This window comes from Zeus faber (genome assembly GCF_960531495.2).
Source record: "Zeus faber genome assembly, chromosome: 10".
Taxonomy (NCBI): domain Eukaryota; kingdom Metazoa; phylum Chordata; class Actinopteri; order Zeiformes; family Zeidae; genus Zeus; species Zeus faber.
In genome coordinates, this window is record NC_137199.1 from 19589763 (window position 1) to 19610097 (window position 20335).

At 46.1% G+C, this 20335-nt stretch overlaps 1 protein-coding gene across 1 annotated transcript in view; it reads left to right on the forward strand.

The window, feature by feature from the left end:
- gria3b (glutamate receptor, ionotropic, AMPA 3b) overlaps nt 1-5114 on the forward strand; it is an 82387-nt gene extending 77273 nt beyond the window's left edge. Inside the window, exons 15-16 of the mRNA XM_080008448.1 lie at nt 3997-4244; nt 5031-5114. Of these exons, the coding sequence (XP_079864574.1) occupies nt 3997-4242 (246 nt within the window). The 3' untranslated portion in view covers nt 4243-4244; nt 5031-5114. The remainder of the gene's footprint in view (nt 1-3996; nt 4245-5030) is intronic.
- Nucleotides 5115-20335: the final 15221 nt, after the last annotated feature.

Genomic DNA, 20335 nt, shown 5'->3' on the forward strand with positions numbered 1-20335 from the left:
CGTCAGCCGTTCGCATGTTCAGGCTTAAGGTCGAAGGAGGAACCTTCGTGAAGCGAGTGTAGATCATCTGGCAGGCGCGCGTGGAGCCCGGACCGGTGAACAGGTCACGATGCGTTTCCGGTCACAGAAATCCAAACCCGCAAAAAAACACCCGCTCAGCTGAGGCCGGGAGGGACGCGAGGCGAACAGCGGAGTCTTGAGGGGACTAAGCATTGCAGGCAAACGTGAGAATTCTAATTAACACCGATGACATTTGAACTTTTTCAATTGGATAATGGAATAAGACAACAAAAACATATTGGTCATATGTAATGTGTTTACTATCTCCAGCGCCAAGAGACGGCGTCTCCAACGTTTTTGGATCGCCATGGCACTTGTTCTCGGTGTGACCCCTTTAATGGTTTCCCCGGACAAAAAAATGGAAAACGGTGACGATGTCTGGGAGGGGTGGCCCTCTTCCCGTCACCGGTGTGATCGAATGACGAATGGAATTCCCATTACAGAAGCTAATGGCACTAAAGCGCCAATCCTCTTTTGAACCATGACAGCAGTGTGGCGTAACATGACTTACCCCACGGGCCGTGAAGCGTCGTGTTTTTTCTACCCGACGACGATGATGGAACACGCTTCACCGTCCAGGTCACGTCAGAGACACGTGGAGGTGCCGTGATGCATGCTATCGCCGGGGTCAACTAATTGGCTCGATTGCGGTTAAGTGGCGCAGATTTTATACTGGATAGCACTGAGCGTGCGCCATGACACTCTTACTGTAATTTGCTGCAGAATGACCTTAAGTGCGATAAGCGATCACGCCAGAGTATGTAATTCTTAAGTACTTTATTATTTTAACAGGAGGCCACTGTTCAAGGGGCACGGATCAAGCACCGTTTTAGGAGGTGCCAAGGCGGCAATTTTTTTTTATTAAGTGTCACTTCCCCCGTCCGCGTTCGTGCACGGCTAACACCGTCGTGAGTCCTTTAGCCGCTAAGCTTAGTTCCCACCGGGGGGGGGACGGGCCTCCTTATGAGCGGCGGGCCGCAGAATGTCGCGATGGAGTCCATCTCGTACCACGTCTCAGGTATGTTCCGTTTCTTTCTCAGGTATGTTCCGTTTCTTTTCTTTTCTTTTTTTTTCCTCCGGCTCTGATCGGGCTCTTGGGGGCCGCCGAGGGAAGGGCTAAGACGCCCGGAGCGTCGTGCTCGTGCGTCGGCTCCCCGCTCAGAGCTGCGTCTTCGGAACAGGCGTTTGGAAGTTGCGCATGAGAATGAGATACTTCAACACACACACACACACACGCGCGCACACACACACACATGCACGCACGCTTCTGTCTTGCCGCCAGGCAGCGCACACTGTGGCTTAGATTAAGTTTCAAACACAGAGCATGTTACGGGGTAATTGCATTGTTAATCAATGTCTCCCTGAGCCAACACAGTGTCCACAGTCGGCCTTCCCAGATAGGCGATGAGGGATATACAGTGGTGTAATCTTCTCCCAGTGCATAATACATCGCATGGATTCCCCCGGGCGCCATTGTTCACCGGTAGCCTGCGGGGGGTCACTCGTTTATCGACAAGCGTTTCCCTTTGCTCTGGTGATGTTTTTTATTTCATGGCGGTTTTTTTTTTATTATTATTTCTTTTAACACCAGGATGCCGTTACCCAAAGCGTTTTTTTGCTGTTATTGAGACGTGTCGTTTTAATTTGTCGTCCGCCTTCTAGAGCTGTCGTTTTTAGCAATGATTGCTCTGTCTCGGTCAGATGGTATCGGCCGTGAGTTAAAAAAGGAGCTTCGTCACCTGGAAGAGCGCTAGAATGTGACGGCGACACCGATCACTCACTTTGAGGGAGGGGGTGGCGGAGGGTTTTTTTTTTTTTTTTTTTTTTTTCCCCGGGAGGTGTGTCCGCGCGGCACAATTTTCGGATTAATCAAGCTTTCACGTTGCCCGCTTAGGTGGTCCCAAATCCGCCGTAATAATGCTGTCACTACGGATCCAATCTCGGGAGGTTTTTTACACGGTATTACGCAGCCAAAGGTGTGTTTTACTGTTTGTTAAGAGAAGGTTCCTGTTGGATTGAACTTGTTAAATGCCGCTCAGAAAGCTTAATGTAGTCTGTTACTTTTTGTCATTTCTTGTCCCCCCCCCCCAAAAAAAATTAATTTTCCCCATTTGCTTCCCTGTATTCAAAGACTCGCAGAGTGTACCGCCGGTACCTGCCTGTCGCCCTGTTAACAGCGCCTGCCGATTACTCAAAGCGATACGGGCAGGTCCCGGCTCTAGACTAGGGGTGATGAAGGTAAATAGGTAGAATGCCTGTTTCTGTGATTTTTTTGACGTCAGCCGGGAGCCCTGCCTTGTCGCTTTGTAAATTATGTAGTCGTTTAAAAAGTTGAATAACATAAAATAACATAATATAATGTTATTTATGTTATTTCCCACGTGAAGAACTCCTGTAAACCTTGCAGTATTGAAACTCAGTGAACAAGGCATCTTAGACAAGCTGAAAAACAAATGGTGGTACGATAAGGGTGAATGTGGAACCAAGGACTCTGGAAGTAAGGTCAGTCGCTGCAGGTCTTTTGTACTGATTCCAAATTGCATTTTGACGTACTGTTCATATGCAAAAGCAAGATTTCTATAACATCTACAGTTACGTTTGATTTTTTTTTTTCTACACATTTTTTATTTTTTTTTTAATTTGAGCATTTTTTTATTTTTATTTTTATTTTATTTTTTTTCCCGCCACAAACTTGTAGTGAAAAAGTTTGGTGGCTTTATAACTCACGGCACCATTTCCTCATGCTAAAATAACTTCTTTTTTTTTGTTCTTTTGTGGCCATGGTATTTTTTAAATATAGAAACTCACCCTTTTTTAGAGTAAAACCATAGTGATAAAAGTGTGGGGAAAATTTGCTATGAGTGCCTCAGGTTCATGACTGAACTAGTCGTTAGACAGTTATTGATAACTGCTCTTCTGCTCATTTCCACTCTTTGACATTCATACTCCGACCATTATGCTTCTGTTTCTATTTACGAAACTTTTAATTAAAATTTGATTTATTTGTGCGGTTACTGGTTTGCATAGAGATGCGTCTATTTGGTTCTTCAGCCTCCTGCGGTGCGACAAAACAAACAGAGGCTCGGATCGTCCTTGTCGTTATTATCCTCGGGCTTTTTGCTTGAAGTTGAGTTTTTTTTCGTTTGCGCCTCGCAGGAAGCTGAGAAATGTAATAAACCAACTGTTTAACCCCCTGAGAAATAACCAAGGCCAGGTTAGGAGCGGTGCAGTAGACAGCTCTTTAAAAAACACTCTCGTTCGCACTCGCGGGGTTAAAGTGCAAACAGTAAAACTCTCATGAACAAATTTTTAATAATTACGTTTAGTAAGTAAGCAGCAGCAAAATGGTTGGATCTTTAGTGACTTTTTTTTTTTTTTTTTTTTTAATGGAGCAACTACTCATCCTAATATGAATTTTGACTGTACTGTATGACATTGTTACCATGGCAGTTATACGTACACGTCGCTAGCGTCAGGGATTCTCAGGGAATTTTGGACCTATGCGATACTGACCAGCTTCCTAAAACGGTCAAGAACTAAACCCGTCACATAGAGAAAGCTCTGCATTCACCAACGGACCGGACGTAGGCTCTGGCTCCTTCCTCCCCCGTTTAAATTCGACGGCCGTTCGACGCCGAGCGTCGCAGAGTCGCGTCCCCCGCGGCTCTGCGACGGCCGCGGGGGGAGAAAAACATAAACGCTTCCCGGAGTCGACCTTAGCGCCCCCCCGTTAATTTTCCTTTCCGATTTGCCGTTCCCCGTAGCGTTAAGTAGCCTCATGATCTGCCATTGGTAGCGCCAGCGAGGGATGAAGATCTAGCTCTTGCACCGTAGATAATGGCCAGGCTACGTCAGGGACCCAGATGAGGCTGTGTAGGATGTGTGCTTCCCCGCCGCCGCTCCCGCCCTCTAACTCTGCTCTTCACCCTTCCCCAGGACAAGACAAGTGCCCTCAGCCTAAGCAATGTGGCTGGGGTCTTCTATATTCTGGTCGGGGGGCTGGGGCTCGCCATGATGGTGGCCCTAATAGAGTTCTGTTATAAGTCACGGCAGGAAACCAAACGGCTGAAATTGGCCAAGAATGCCCAGAACTTTAAGCCGGCTCCTCCGACCAACACCCAGAACTTTGCCACATACAGGGAAGGCTACAACGTGTACGGAACCGAGAGCGTTAAGATTTAGAGGTGGGTCGTCTCTCCCCTCGTCGGGGCGTGAATCATTCAGCGTGTTTCTGTATCGCTCGCCGTGAATTATTGATCGGCCGGGTTTTTTTTCCTTCTGTCGGTGCCTGCTTGTAATCTTTGTTTTACGGCTGCGATGTACAGTAGGACGCGGCATCGAAAAGAAAAAAAACGGCAGGGTGGAGACACGGAGATGGGGAGCGTAGAAGTGAGGCCGCTTGACTCATCCTGTGTCTGACTCTAGATCACGAGAGCTGCCGCCGCTCATTACCTTCATTTTAAGTGACGAACACCGGGCCCTTGAACCGGCAGCCCCAAGGCCAAATTGGCCCCGGGTGTAAATGCACACTGGCCCATTAATTACATTTCAAGGTTATAGCAATGAACTGTAGTTACATTCATTGTGATAATTAATTCATTAATTGATTGATTGATTGATTAATTAATGAAGTGTGCATTTATGAATATCAAACTTGAGAATTGATAAAAGATAATATTGGGGCGGTTTTGCATTTTCCTTTTCCTTGTTTTATAAGTTTAGCTCCGCTCTCAACAATGAAAACAACAACGTCTTTTTTTTCTTTTCTTTTTTTTGACTCATTTAATTTGTCCGTTCCCCCGAAGCTGACAACAGAATTCGGTTGAATTTCCCCGATCGAAATCAATTTTCTTTAATTCAATTTGTCAGAAAGCAGAACCGCCGTCGCTCGTGTACTTGATTCTGAACGTCTTGACGCTGTGTCTGACATGACGCCGCTCGGCGCTTCCCGGGCGTGTCTCTCTCCGCAGGTTTCGGGAGCGAATCACGTCGCCCCTGGTAAATGTGGCTCGAGGCATCTAACAAGGGGACGCGATGGAGGAGGAGCGAGCGCCGGGCCCGCCGCCTCCGGAGGGGGTGGAGACCGCATGATAATCCGCAACGACGACGTGACAGGACTGGTCGCGGGAGGAACTTTCTCGCCAATCCTTCCCCTCAGTGCCTTAAGGAACTCAGCGAGTCCAAGTCGATGCAAAACCCATTGGCGATGGTACTGCTCTTCGCTTAAAAAAATAAAAAATAAATAAAAAAAATTTAAGATAATAATAATCACACTCGACTCCGAGGAACAATGCGGTGATCCCGTTGAAATAACCTTTTTGTTTGACCTGTAACGTTGAATGAGCGAGAACTTTAAAGCCATCACTTTGCAACCTAAGCACATTTTGAAGTGCCAGAAACTGTGCGTGTGTGTGTGGGGGGGGCCCTGTATCTGGTCCCGGGTTCTTCTCGTCATCGACGCGGCTCTTCATCCTCCCGCCGCCGGGTTTCCACCGGTTTCTAAATGTGTGGCCGCGCCGTACGACCAACGCCTTTTCTACCGCTCTCAAAGCCAGCGGCGGAGACCTGGCGGTGAGATCCGGTGGAAACGGGCGGCGATGGAGGGTTGGCAACCGCTCTGTCCTCGGCGCCGCTTCCGCCGTCTTCCCCGAAAGTGTCGGGGAACTCGTCGAAAAAAGGACGACGACATCTTGGCTTCACACGCCCTCACGCCGTCACACTTACTACTTACTTAATACTGCCAGGAGTGGTTTTTGTATGCAGAGGGAAGGGAAGTGTCGGGTCTGTGAAGCAACTTATTCCTGTTTTAATTTAAAAAAAAAATAAAAAAAAGAAAGAAAAGTGACTTTGACGGTCGGTGGGGGATGAGGAGCGCTTACTCGGAAAAGGACGACACCCTGAAACGAAGAGTCTTCTGTACATGAAAGTAAAACCAAACAAAAAAATAAAATAAAAATAATTCACTGCAGTCCAGTCCAAAATGGATAACAGTAATGGCTTTCAAACACTAGTCATTTTTGAATTACCTTCAAATTTAGTTTGAACAATCGCACATTTGACGACAGGCTGTGGTTGTGCTTTGGACTTTTTCTTTTTACGAGCATATAGTGTTTAGTAAATTTACTTAGTTGATGAAATTTTAATATATACATGTATATATATACATCTATATATATATATATATATATATATATATATATATATATATATATATACACAAGTGAAAAATAGGTTTATACAAGGTAGTAACAGGGAGCGTCTCGAAGCTTAGCACATTTCCATATTGCTGTACCAACTCCTGTTACTTCAACAAGACTGTGATGCCATAGAGTTTTAGGAAAGACAGTTATTTAATCACCTGAATCTATGGAAAGCTAGTTTTATAGGAAAAGAAAATACAAACCTAATACACAAAAGACAAAACGTGCTGTGTAAAAGATCATGTACATCTTATTCAAATTAGATTTATTTATACGGGTTTTGGGGAAAAAACAAAACAAAACGAAACTGTTTTTTCCCGGGGAGGCGGGGGGGAGGGGTTTGTTGTCTGTTCAATTTTGTTTCTTGGGAAAATTGCATGTGAACTCGATGCTTGATGAGGTCTGCTTACTCACAACTGATCGTAGGTTAACGTTAGTTGTCCAGCACCTGTTTTTTTCTTGTTTCGGTTAACCAGTTCTCTCCCCCAATTTTTATTGATCTATTTATTTAAATGTATTTATTTATTTATAAAAAAAAATTGGTCGGCCACAACCCCCCCCACCCCCCCCTAAAAAAACAAACATTGCCAGCCATCCTAATGAGTTACAAAAAGAGCAAGAAATGCATGCAGGATCTGCTCAGCCTCATTCCGGAGGCGCTGTACAGAGAATTTTAATACATTTTGTAAATAAAAGTGTACAGAAAAATGTCCCGGTCTACGTCAATGTCTCATCGCTGAAATGTTTTTCCTTTTGCAGCTGCGAGGTGGAGGAATGACTTTTCTCGCGCCTCTCCGGGGGAACAAATTAGGAGAATCCCCCGGACCAAAATACAAAGAATAGATGGGTGGGGGGCAGGGGTTACTGTAATTGTCCAATATTGAGCCATGAGTCTGTGTGTGTGTGCGTGTGTGTGTGTGTGTGTGCGTGTGTGCGTGCGTGTGTGTGTGGGATCAATAGGGAGCGCCGTCTCTCTTACATTCACCGATTGAGGGTTCCATTGACATCTTCATTTTGCATGCTCTCTCTCTCCTTCCCTCTCTCGCTCTCAACATGAGGCGCTTGTGACACAATCAATCATGTGTTATAACCACCAACCGCATACAAACCTCGACACACACACACACACACACACGCGCGTGCATGCGCAACCCCCCCGCCTCCCCTCCCCCCCGTGGAGAATAATTAAGCAGGTCTGTGCCAGAATTTTCTGCCGTAAAAAGTATTAGAAGCGGCATATTTTTTTATCGGGATTAACGGGTAAGAATAAATGTTAAGGTGAACAGCTGTTAAAATATTTATTTTGTACAGTATATATATCTATATTAAACCAAGATTTAATAACATTTTCGCATGGAGTGAATGGACAACACTCGGGGGACGTCCGGGGCCGATCTGTGTCATTGTGCTGCTTCTCGATAGCCCCGCATTGTTTGTTAAAATGATTTTTGGGCGAGCCCAGAAAGCCTCGTTGTGGCAGCAGACCAGTCGGATTTTTTTTCCCTTTGTCTGTTTTTTATTTATTAATTATTTTGATTGCTTGTTTCTTTTATTTATTTTTTTATTTGCCGCATATAGATGTCACAATATGGTGTACCCTGCGCGTACCCCCCTCCCCGTGGACACCTATTCTGGCCACGGACGCCATTCCGTATTTAAGCGTGTTTTGTATTTATTTATTTTTTGGTTTCATTCTTCCCTTGCTTCGTCACATTGTTCTTCCTCTCTTTGTGTGATGGCTGCTCTTCTCTTCTGTCATGCCTGGATGGCATTCAAACAGGGAGCAGACCGGTGGTGCCGCTGCTGCTGCTGCTGCTGCTGCTGCTGCTGCTGCTGGCGCTGGTGAGACAAGGGCACCGTCCACGGCGCACCCCTGGGACTCCTTTATTCCCTCTGTTGGTCTCTCTTTTCTCGTTGGAATCGGTTCATTCAACGATCAGAATAAAGCCAGGGCGTCGGCCCCGTGAGTTCACCACAGTCGCACAAGGGTAATAAATAAAAAGGGCCAGGGGCCAATGGAAGTCTGAGCAGGGGTCCTTCTCTAGATAAAGTGACCTGGACAGAAACAGATTGAAGGTGTTTTTCGGTCGTCCCCGATCACAGGGCGCCTGAGCCTGTCTAGTCCCCATCGAGTCTAATGGAGATATTTTGGTGTGTGTGTGTGTGTGCGTGTGTGTGTGTATGTGTGTGTGTGTGTGTGTGTATGTGTGTGCGCGCGCGCGCATGTGTGTGTGCGTGTGCGTGCCCGCGTGTGTGCCTGCGTGTATGAGCTAGAGCTCGGGAGGGTACTGTGATTGCAGCCGCAGAGAGGAGCAGCCGCTCTGCTTCAGCGGCTCTTCCCGCCGCAGCCTCTCGCCCCATCTCCCTCCTTCCAAGGACAAAATGAATAAATCACTCTCCAACTCCACTCGAGCTCCCTCCAACACCTTTTAACTCTCCGGTCGATCTAGACAAACCCAACCCGCATCCGGCGCTTCAAATCTTCAAATTCAATGGGCTGACTCGGCAATTGTTCTCGGCGGTATTACAACTCTATCTTTCGGTGAAAAATACCAATTTTCTGACACTTTTCCATCGTCTTCTGACGCATTTCCTCGCAAAGAACTGAATTAATTTCAGGACAGTTTCCATGCTTTGCTTACACCGGGTCGCTCTGCAATTTATTGCCGTGCATTTAATGCTCTGCTGCTCGCAATATTTGATTTAACGTTGTTATGAGTGACAAACAACGCCAAGGGTAGAAACAAGTGCTAGGGAGGGGTCTCTACAGGGGGTGTGTAAATCCGCATGCCGTATATGATGGAGGAGGGGATGAAATTGTATAAACTCATGAAAAATGATGAGTTCCTGATGAGTTTTCACAATGCTTGATCTCTACACCACAAAAATACGCAGGGGGTTTTTAAGTATGTTGTGTGGAAAATGTGGAATAACCTTAAAAATGCATTGCACTAACCTGCTAAGTGATAAAACCTTATTTTTAGAAATATTGCATTTTAATCCAAACAATGCAACAATTGTGCCAAAATGAACCATAGTCTCTCCAGTAACAGTCGTCTACAATGGAGTCGAGTTCATTGCATTTCAAGCTGCCTTTTCCTCCAATTCTCACACACATCTGACATTTCATTCCTTCTCAGAAAGTCTCCACTCATAATTGCATTTCACTTTCCTTTCCCCAACTGTCACATCACACGTTCCTCTCCACGGGCTGGCGGCAGTGTGGGGGAGGACGGTGCTGGCAAGTGAAGAGGCGAGGTGGAGAAGCAGGGGCGGATGTCCTGCGAGGCTTCGTTAACACAGTCCATTAGAAGCGACAATGTCCGCTCAGTGTGACATCACATCTGGGCGCCATGCCCCTTTGTTACGGCTCAGAGCGGCTCTCCTTCATGCCAGCTTCCTCGGATATTTCACTGAGAGTGAAAACAGGTGAAGGCATGGTCTCCCACTCTGATAGTGTTCTGGGCGCTGACAGGTTTTGAGAGAAATTTAACGCCGTAGAAGACGCATGTTTACGATCCATGGACAGTTAAGTCAGTGTGCCTGGAGTGTCTTGGTTTTCACTATATGGAAGCAATAGTGACTAATAGCAAACCCAAATCCGGCTGCTGTTAAGCATCTTTCAGGTTTGTAAATTTGAATGAATTTGGAGCATGTTTTTCACTTAAATGGCCAAAAGAGGTTCCCCTCGGGATGTCAAAGGTTGATGGAGCCGTTTTTGTGCTATGGTTAAGTCAAATGGACACAGTTGGGTGGAAGTGGTCTGGGTCTGAAAGTACTGGAAACCCTTGCTGCTGTTGAAGTCATTTCTTAGAATGTAGTGTATTAGTTTACTAAATAAAAATACTTAAATACTTAAAAAATACTTACTTTAATTTCATATTGAATAGATTTTGTGGTGTGGGGATGGTGTGGTGAGCAGCCACATTTGACCTGGATCTACGTGATTGGGGTCTGGGTGCCTGCGTACCTGTTGATCATTGGTTGGTCTAACGAGCAACAGGTTAAAACCCCCATCCCCACACACACTCAGGATAGGAGCCTGTGTCATGACATCTAACCCTAACCCCAACAAACCCTAACCCTAACCCTTACCCTAACTAACCCTAACCCTAACCCCCTAACCTTAACCCCCTAAACTTAACCCCTAAAACTAATCCCTAATCCTAACCCTAACCCTAACCCTAACCCTAACCCTAACAAACCCTAACCCTAACCCTTACCCTAACCCCTAAGCCTAACCCCTAATCCTAACCCTAACCCTAACTCACCCTAACCCTAACCCTAACAAACCCTAACCCTCACCCTAACCCTAACCTTAACCCCTAACCGTAACCCTTCTATCTGCTCCTGGGATAATTCCAGCTAGCCCACTCTCTACAATATACTGGTGTTTACAACCCCCCGTCGTCTATGTCTCTGTGCCGGAGGGCCCTGAAAACGTCACTTGGGTGGTGTGTGATGGCGAAACTGCCACACTGGCACCTCAACAGGGACTCTTCAGCACGGGGAAGGGACACAGAAGGGCTGTCCGAAGATGCCCTGGATCCACCAGGAGTGGGTGGGGTTGTGGCCACCAGGTTCAACGGGCGGCCCCAGCACCAACCCTCTCCCAACTGGCAGCAGCAGCAGCACCTAGGGGGTCCGGCGGAGGACCAGGGTAGAAGCAGGCGCAGCAAGGTAAACGCTGGCAGCTAGCTTCTCCGCCCATCAGCAATTGCCGAGGCCAGGCCACCCCTCCAAGCAGCCCCCACGACAGCCAAGACCGGCCATGCCTTCACCAGCCAACACAGCAGCTCGAGGTCCCACGCTTTAGAAGACAGGAGGGGAATCTGCATCGTTGCTCTCGGGGAAGGAAGCCAGCCGACTGTGGTGTTCTGGGGAACCAGGTCCTCTGGAAGGGGATGAGTTAATTTTTTTTGGACGTTTGTTTTTTAAGGTATGGAAACCCTGTTCCAGAGTGGTGTTTTTAGCATTTTAGGTATTGTAACCCTATATCAGAGTCTGTGTTATAGGTATAGGAACCCTATGTCAGAGTCTGTGTTTTAGGTTTAGGATGCCTATGTCAGAGTCTGTATTTGAGGCTTTTATTTGAATCTCTACTGTAGTGTTACGGATGAAAACGTACTGTTGATGAGATTAGATGTAAGAAGTATTTGAAGACGTCTGGTCAAGGCTGCTCCAAATAGCAGCTTAGCCAGTGTCTCTTATGCCACCAGGAAACATTGACAGTGTTCCGGAATGAAAGAGGGATATCTTTGTTTCGGTCCTTTAAAGAACGTCCCCTGGACTTGTTTCAATGTGACTTTGAGCGTCGAGGCGATTATCATGCCGGACCACATTGAGTGATAAGTGGACGTTGGAAAGTCACCTTCACCTTGTTTGTTGTTTGCTGTGATCAGATCGGACAAACCACGAACTTGCATCGAATCCAGGGCTCGGACGCTGCGCTCTCTCCCCCAATGAGGCCGGACCAACAAACCATCAGACTCATGGCCAGTTCTGTTTCCTCCATGATAAGAAATTGTTGTCTTTCCCACTATGGGAAACACTGCCAGACACACCGGATAGACGCGCCAGCTGCGCCTCAGTTTCGACTGCCTGTTTCAAACTGGGAAAATATGGGCGTCTGTTCATCAGCTCGACTTGAAGATGTTAGCGGCCTCAAACACTAAACACTAAATGTGACCCACCGTGTACTTTAGGGTCATTTGGTGGCATTTGACTTTTTTTCCCGTATCATTTGGAAGTGAAGAATTAGAGCTTCAAAACAAGATGTCACTTGTGCAAATCAAGAAAATATTTTTAAAGCTATGACTTGTTAATGACAAGGCCGTGGCAAACTGTGTTTCTGAGATAGAAGAAGAAACAGTCTTTATTCATCACGCAACACACCACACTACAACACATGCTTGCACACACGGTTTGATGGTGGCCGGTGAAATGGATTCTCTGCATTTGACCCATCCTGGCTTGTCCTTCCTCTGGGGGCACAGCCAGGAGCAGTGGGCAGCATACGTGGACGCGCCTGGGGACCAAGTGATAAATGTCCATTGCTGGTCAGACAATGATGGGTGCATGTTTTTGGTGGGGGTCCTTACTGACGGTAGGTGGAGGAAACCCCATGTGAGCACGGGGAGAACATGCAAACTCCACACAGAAAGGCTCCTATTTGGGAGATAACCCGCCGGAGCCAACAGCGCCCCAGGTGGGAATCGAACCCAGGACCTTCTTGCTGTGAGGCAGCAGTGCAATGCACTGCGCCACCGTGCCACGAATGCCACAGATAATCACTTTCAAAGTTTTCCCCACACTTGGCTTCATTCAGCCAGCTCCCAGAATGTAAATGGTTGGAGGACCAACAGAGCGTAAACTTGAGAATCGTGCGCATTAATACTTGTTCATAATCTGCCAATCATCAACCTCACCGGACTCACGTCATCAACTTCTTCCGCTGTACCAACAACGGGCGCGTCGTCGGTCTCCTCCGGTGGTTCTTAAAAATATTCAGTTTCATCGTCACATTCAGGTTGAAATCCACTGTTTGAAATGTTCTCCAAGTCCAGGAATATCAAATTCGGCTTAGCTGTCTTCCCCAGCGTTGCTGTCGGAGAACTGACTATCATCGACAATCACCAACACGGAGATTAAAGTTTTCACAGACAAGTGAAAGCCTCGTCTTGTTTACGGAAGTGACGTCAGCATTTCTTCTTCGATGGTACACGTTGGTACACGCCCCCTCCACAATGATGTCCGTGTGCGTAAAAGTAGTACAATTTAAAGGTTGAACTTTATCAAAACGGTTTTGCATTGTGACTTGGAACATCACATGGAATATGGAGGAATGATCTGCACCTGGACGCTCGCTTTAAAGGAAAAGATCGATCGGCGTTGTTCAGCGTTGTTCAGCGTCTCGGTAAGTAAACCGTGTTTCCCCATATAATCTGACGGGAATATTTAACTCCATGGTTAAACATTTTTCTACTATTTATAAATCAAACTGGCTTTTGAAAATACATAGAGAGGTAAAAAAAAACAAAGAAACAAAAATCTAATTTTCCTTCAAGTAAGGTTTTTTTCAACCTATTCGGCTGCTCCTGGTGATTTTAGAAATGCGTGAGATAGCGGGTTTTGCTGCGGTGGGTCACAAATGATGTTTCTGAAAATAGGCTGGAAATTGCTTATGCTGTTCTTATATCTTCAGTCTTGATCCATGTTTGATGAGCACCCAGTCCCGACAGTTTGATCCGAGCTTCGCAAGCTGAGCCCGCTGCGCTGGCTGCGTAGTGTTGAGGATGAAGTTGAGGTTGAGTTCACTTTATGCTAATGCCGAGCAGCGAGCGCACGTGCGGTGCTCAGCGTCTGAGCAGCACCATCCATTACGCACCATTCACGCCGCTCTTCCCCTGATCCAACGAGGAAATGAACAGAATACAACCTCCAGCCCGGAAGCTGCACGAGCCTCAGAAAAAATACCATCACAGAACCTCCCTGACCCCGAGTCACGGCCCGACGGCGATTCACAATGGGGTGAAGGTGTTTCAAAAGGGAATCAAAGGTCTGATTTTGCATTTTAGAGTGGGGCCCTGGGTGTCACCACGTTGCTCTCCACCGGAAGCGTGCGGGCTGCGTCCTGCCGTTGTGTTTGCGATGCCTTGTGTCGCTTTTTTGCAATGAAAATGCATGTGTTTACTAAACCAGCTGTTATCAAACTGGCAAATTCATGTATTATATTATCAATATCAATATTGTATTGAATTGTATTGTATTGTATATCGTCACACGTATACTGTTAATTGTTTATTTTTTGATTTATTTTTATTCCATCTATCCATCTATCTATCTCTCTATGAGAATATTTTTGGATGCTCTCAGAAATATACAGACGATTGTCTTTTGTTCTTGAGAAAATAGACTATAGAAAATAGCATGGCATTAATAAACACGCTTAGTGCCTTGAGTTAAAAGGAATACCACCCATTTGCAGCATTGAAATGGACTGAACTAGACCCCCCTCCGAGTTGTTGGTTCAACCAATCCCTACACGTTTCTGAGAACAGTGATTTGGCTGTTTGGGAATAGGTGGAACTCCAAATAAGGGCCTATATATCACAGCCAGGGAGGGTGGAACTCAAATAAGGACAAATGAAGCCACCACATCGTTTTATGGTTAAGCTGCATTAATATTTTGGAGGAAAATCAGAAAATCACACATAGTGCGTACAAACCAATTCGATTATTTCCCTCTCGTTCTGTTCAACTTTAAAACCTCGGCCCCAACTTAGAAGAACATTGGCTGGATGTTTACAAAATGACCAACTTAATGTGGCAGCTAATTTAATAAACAAACTAAAAGCCGCTGAGAGGCTCAATTAGGAGGAAACGACAAAAATAAACTCACAATTAACATAAATTACAAATTGAATAGAAAAACAAAACATTTACAGTGTGGCTCCATTTTCCATGTAAGCCGATTAAGCCTTCATAGGTTGTAAGGTGCTTGTTTGTTTCTTTGGTACTGATTAATATATTTACAGTAATATACATAATATATATGTGTTGCAGATAATTCATAATGTTCACAGACGTTTCTATACTAGTCACATGCCGTCCCCGTGATGTTCTGTGAAAAATGGGTCATATGTCCCCTGATTTCGAAGTAGATATATTACTCATTTAAACATGTTCACTGCAGGAGTTCAAGAAACTATTCCATATATAGTTCACGTTCAAGAGATTATTTGTCACATACATATACATACGGTCATACATATATGCAGTGAAATGTTATGACACCCGGTGATTACGCACAATAAGCTCCCAAACAATACTTTTGTTCTTGAGACAGTAGATAGTAAAAAAAAGCATGGGATTAATAAACACCCTTAGTGACTTGAGTTAAAAGGAATACCACCCATTTGCAGCATTCAAATGGACATACTGTAACTACACTCAAGCTTATTTGCTTGGAAACGCTCAAACAAGGGTAAGTTCCATCTCCAAGAGCCGCTGAGTCCAATAGAATTGAAACTCTCCATCTATTAAGAGCAGAGGCAGGACTTGCCATCATTTTGCAAACGGTCGATTGTCCCGCAACAAGATGCGTGTTCCTGTTCATGTCGACGCCCTGTCAACACCATATGGGGCGTGGAGAATTTGGTCTTGTGCAAATAAGCCATGGCGAAAAAAAGAGCCAAGAAGAGAGAAGATTTACAATAGATGCCCTCTCTCTCTCCCTTCCTCTCTCCCTCTCTCTCTCTCTCTCTCTCTCTCCCTCTCTCTCCCCGCCAAGGGACTGAGTTTCTCCAATGAAAAGCAAACCCACAGCACGCTCCTGGATCATTAATCACTTTGAAACATCTGTTTTGTTGCTAATATGAGGTGTGGAACTATACGGTAATGGATTTTTCATAAAGAGTACAGTAAAACGGTCTTAAAGAGTAATGCATAGAAGCCACGGCGGGGCAATGCCTTTATGCACATTCCCAAAAGCTCAAACGCTTCGATCGTACCAAAGAACAAACTCAGATAAGAAAAGAGAGGGTGAATGCAACTGCGAAAGTGGAAATGGTCGTAAGTGAATTTCATTTGACATTTAATGGATCCTGTTGTTTTCAGCTCTCCACGATCCGATAGTGTGAGAAACGTCTTTACAGTCGCAAATTAGAGGCACGAACTTATTCAGTGCCTACTCACTATTCATGCGTTACTACCCAGAACCCCTTTATAATCTTGAATCACATAGAGTGAAGTGCGTGTGTGTGTGTGTGTGTGTGTGTGTGTGTGTGTGTGTGTGTGTGCGTGCGTGCGTGCGTGCGTGCGTGCTTGGGAGTGCTTGGTCTCACTGTAATTGCGTGAAGCCTCCACCACAAATTGACAGCAGTTACAAGGGGTCGCCGGTGTTTTTCAAACCCCTTACAGCCGTCGTGCAAGTAAATCCTAAGATGTTCCCTCCAAATGTGCGAACATGAAAAAGGGGGGAGCCGAACGAGTCGAACTGAAAGGATCTGGCCGCCTCATTAGCGTTGGTGGGGGGAAATAGCTGTTTAGATGAGCGACGGAGCCGGGTCCTTTGAACAGGAAGTCACTGTCACAGGCGGTTCGGAGGAACCCAATTATACCTCGATGGTTAAAAAGGTTCTGATATTGGGCAGGTACTAAATGTAGTCAGCCTTTGAGGCTTTTTCAGGGGTTTAATCAAAGCTTTAGGTCGTGCCAAATTTTAATGACATACGTTCCACACGTGGAGGAGACAGAATGTTGAAAGTGCAAATGTCATCGAATGCTAGTCGTTCATTTAAACAGCGCGTCAGCTTAATGGGCTGTTTGCAATCAGAATTACAAAACAATAGACTTTCTGGTAAACGCGTATGCATGCATAAACAAATATTCACTAAAGACACCAGTTTGCCGAGGACGCCAGTTGACCCAGAGAAAGCATGTCTGTGCAGAAATAGGTGTAGTAGCCTCTCAAAGAATAAGTAATGGATAATGTGCAAACTAACCCTGCCAGGGGTTTATTTTGCGATAATCCGACCAGCTGTACATTATCCTTATTACACGACTACTTACTTAAAAAAAAATAATACATATTTTAGAAATAATTAACATTTTTACATTTATAAAATATATTAAATAATTAAAATTTAAAATAAAATATAAATAATTAATATATACTATATTGATTATATGTATATATTATTATTATTATATGAATATAAAATATGAATATAAAATAATTAATGTATTATTAACAGTTGTTATTCAGAAATAACTGCCCGCTGATTGATGCTCTTGAGCAATCATAATCGAGTCTCCCAGTAATAAGAATGCTGTTACATGCTCTACCGTCACACCTACAGTAGGTAAATGGTGCTAAGTGAGCCATAAACACAACACCCAGCGATTTCAATGTCTGAGTTTCGGGAATGGGAATATTTAACTTCCATCATATTCCACATCCATGACCTGTGAAATATTTAAATCTGTTCCACGATATTCTGCTGTGTTGACCGTCGAGGAAATGCTTACTCCTGAAATGTTTATGCATCCCAAGCTTGCTGTTTGAATTTGGAATTGGACTTTCACCACAGAAAAGGCGCACTCGTCACGATTGATGATATGCGACCCCTTCTCATATCAAGACGAACCTTCATAGCGGGGGGGGGGGGTACGACAGAAACAATGCCTGCTCTAAATTCTGCGGCCTTGCTGTTTCCAGTGGAGCCATCAGCATATTTTCAAATTCACTGTCATTTCCTTCATTGACCATAACTGCAAAAACACTTAATCTGCTCCGTCGCTCCACGGAGCCTATTCAACAGGGAGTGGCTGAATGGAAGCGCAGAGCCGGAAAGAAGCCTCCGTCCAATCAGAGGCCACGGACAGGAGCACCGGCCCTGGAGCGATAAAAACAGAGAGAGAGAGAGAGAGAGAGAGAGAGAGAGAGAGAGAGAGAGCAAGAGAGAGAGATTGTTCAGAATTTGCATTGCAGGAATGTGTGATATTGCAATGAAAATGCAACATATAAAGTATTCCCTTAAAAGTCACTGGGAAACCCGCGCTGTTATTTCGAAAAACAGCTAATAAAATCCACAGTGTATAAAATGGTTGAAATAAAATAAATGAAGACGTTGATAAATTACAAACAACTTCTTTGGCTGTTTTTTTTTTTTATGTGGAACATGCAGATACTGCACTGCGCGACGAGGCTCCTCGTGCTTTTTGAAGTTGGTCATTAGCGCCCGAATCTCACTATACATCCGGAAGGTAATGAACGAGAGAAGGCTCAGAAGAATGAAAAAGAAGAAGAAATTCTTCTGTTATGGGCTGAGGGAGGGGTCCCTCAGCGACGGCTCGATTGAATAAAACAGTGAAACAGTCCCGGGAACACTGTTCAATATTATTACACAGTTCATCAGCACCGCCCCGACTTTGCTGTAACCCTCCACTAAAACCTCCGTGGCCTGCAGGCCCCAAACTTTTTAATAACAATACGGTGCAGCGTTTGGGCCCCGGCCACCGGCCCCCGACTGGGGGTCCGTCCCCCCGCGGCCCCGTGGTGGCGCTGCGTGGCGGCTCTCGCTGCTTTGTTGTTGTTTGTTGGCAGGTTTCTGCGCTGCCGGGGAGTTTGTCCTTGGCTTTTATCTGAAAAGTCATGCGGTACTTTAATAAACCACGCCATGAATCACCACTGAGCTCTGTTGAGAAAGTACGGCGATTCTCAAAGACTAAAAGAATCCTGATAATTGTATTATCAGAAAAAAAAGAGAAACACAGAAAGGAAAACAGAGGGTAGAGTTTAGAGGCCGCAAGAGGTAGCAAAAGTATCCCCCCCCAAAATAAAAAGCTGAGGATGCATACGGGAGGTGAGGGATATGAACAACCTAAACTGCCACTGGGGGCTCATAAAAAGTGAATGAAATGGAGACTGTGCTTTTTTGGTGAATTATTCAAATCCACGGCTCCAGCCGGCGAGCACCTTAAAGCGGCTGCATCTTTAATGAGCATGTGTGGGCAGAGCCACCGCTGCAAGACGCGCGTGCCGCAATTACCGGAATCTGGGCCGAGTGACCCGACCACTCAGCGACGCTCCTCCAAACTCCAAAAAAAGCGACGGCGCCGCTGGGTTTGCGTAGGGCTACCCGTTTCAAAAAAATAAAAATAAAATAAATTAAAAAGAACATTTAAATGGAAATCATCAACAAAAGAGAGAAAGAGCAGATTGTTTCAACATGGAACAATACAAAACAAAGGGTGGGGAGGGATTGGGGTGAAGATTGTGACAATTATCGTCTCCATCGCGCCACTAACCCACGAAAGCGCCGGTTGGAGATAGGCCGTCGCTCACCCACGCGCCCGCGGTCATGTCATATCATTAGGACGGAATGAGAACCCTGTCCAATCCCGCCGTCCCGCCGCCATGAGGCCGAGATGTTATTATTTCACCGGTCTCTTCCCCGGGTCTCCGGCAGCCGCGAAAAGCTCATTACGATTGATAACTGATAGCATCGCTTAATCATGACTGGACAAAGGACATGGCCATCGCAACAAGTCCCTCCGATTGAATTAATGGTATTCATTAAGCCCCAATGAGAGGTTTTACAGATGCCGCGACCTTATCCTTCCACTTCATCTTCTCAGGGATTGACTCCGGTAAAATACGAGCGCTGGGTGGGGGGCTGGCGGTGCTGGTGGCGGTGGGATTGAGATTAGGGAGAAGATGAGAAAATGAACCCCCGGCGGGAGGAGAGCGGAAGAGAGAGAGAGAGAGAGAGAGAGAGAGAGAGAGATGTGTAAAATAACAGAAGTGTGCATTTCAATGATACGAGCAGGGTGAGGGATCCCCTCGGGCGGGGGAGGCGCCGCAGCAGCGACGTCCCCAAGCAGATTAGCGGCGGCCTCGGCTGTGGCTCCACCCGGCCCCGGACTAATGTCCTCTCCGCCGCCGCATTTCATCAAAAGTCTCCCGGAACATATGTACGCGGCTTTGGAAGCGGAGGAGATACCCCTTCCTTCCTCTTTAATGGAAATAACCCGAGGTGTAATATCCGCTCGGGGACCCGGACCTTGAGTTAGGGGACATCGGCCAGCTGCTGCTTTAAAAAGCAGCGGCGGGGGCTGAACGTGACCGCCTGTCCGATATGAATCATTCACGGCGGCGCTCCAGCTTCTTTGCTAATATGCTGCCGTGCCGGCGGACTCCCCCCAAGAATCCCTTGAACCGCCGGCGCGGGGAATACACAATGAGCTCGACCCCCCGAGGCCCGCGCAGAGCTCAGTGCTCACCTCGCGGAGGGGGGGGGGATGCTGAGTGCACTCTGCTCGCACGGTGGACCCGACGCGACGGATGTTGGGCGTGGTCACGCGGCTCCCTCCCGCGGCGTCGTACATGCGGTGTGCTCTCTTTCAGCGGGGAGGAAGTGTGGCGCTGGAACCCGAGCCTGCGAACAGATCGCCGCCGCCAGCGTCAATCCCACAAAACCATACTTACGTTCTTATTTGCCAGCGAGCCTTTTTGCTATCTTGCCTTAAAAAAAAAAAAAAAAAAAACCCGGCCTGGGCAGATCCTCACG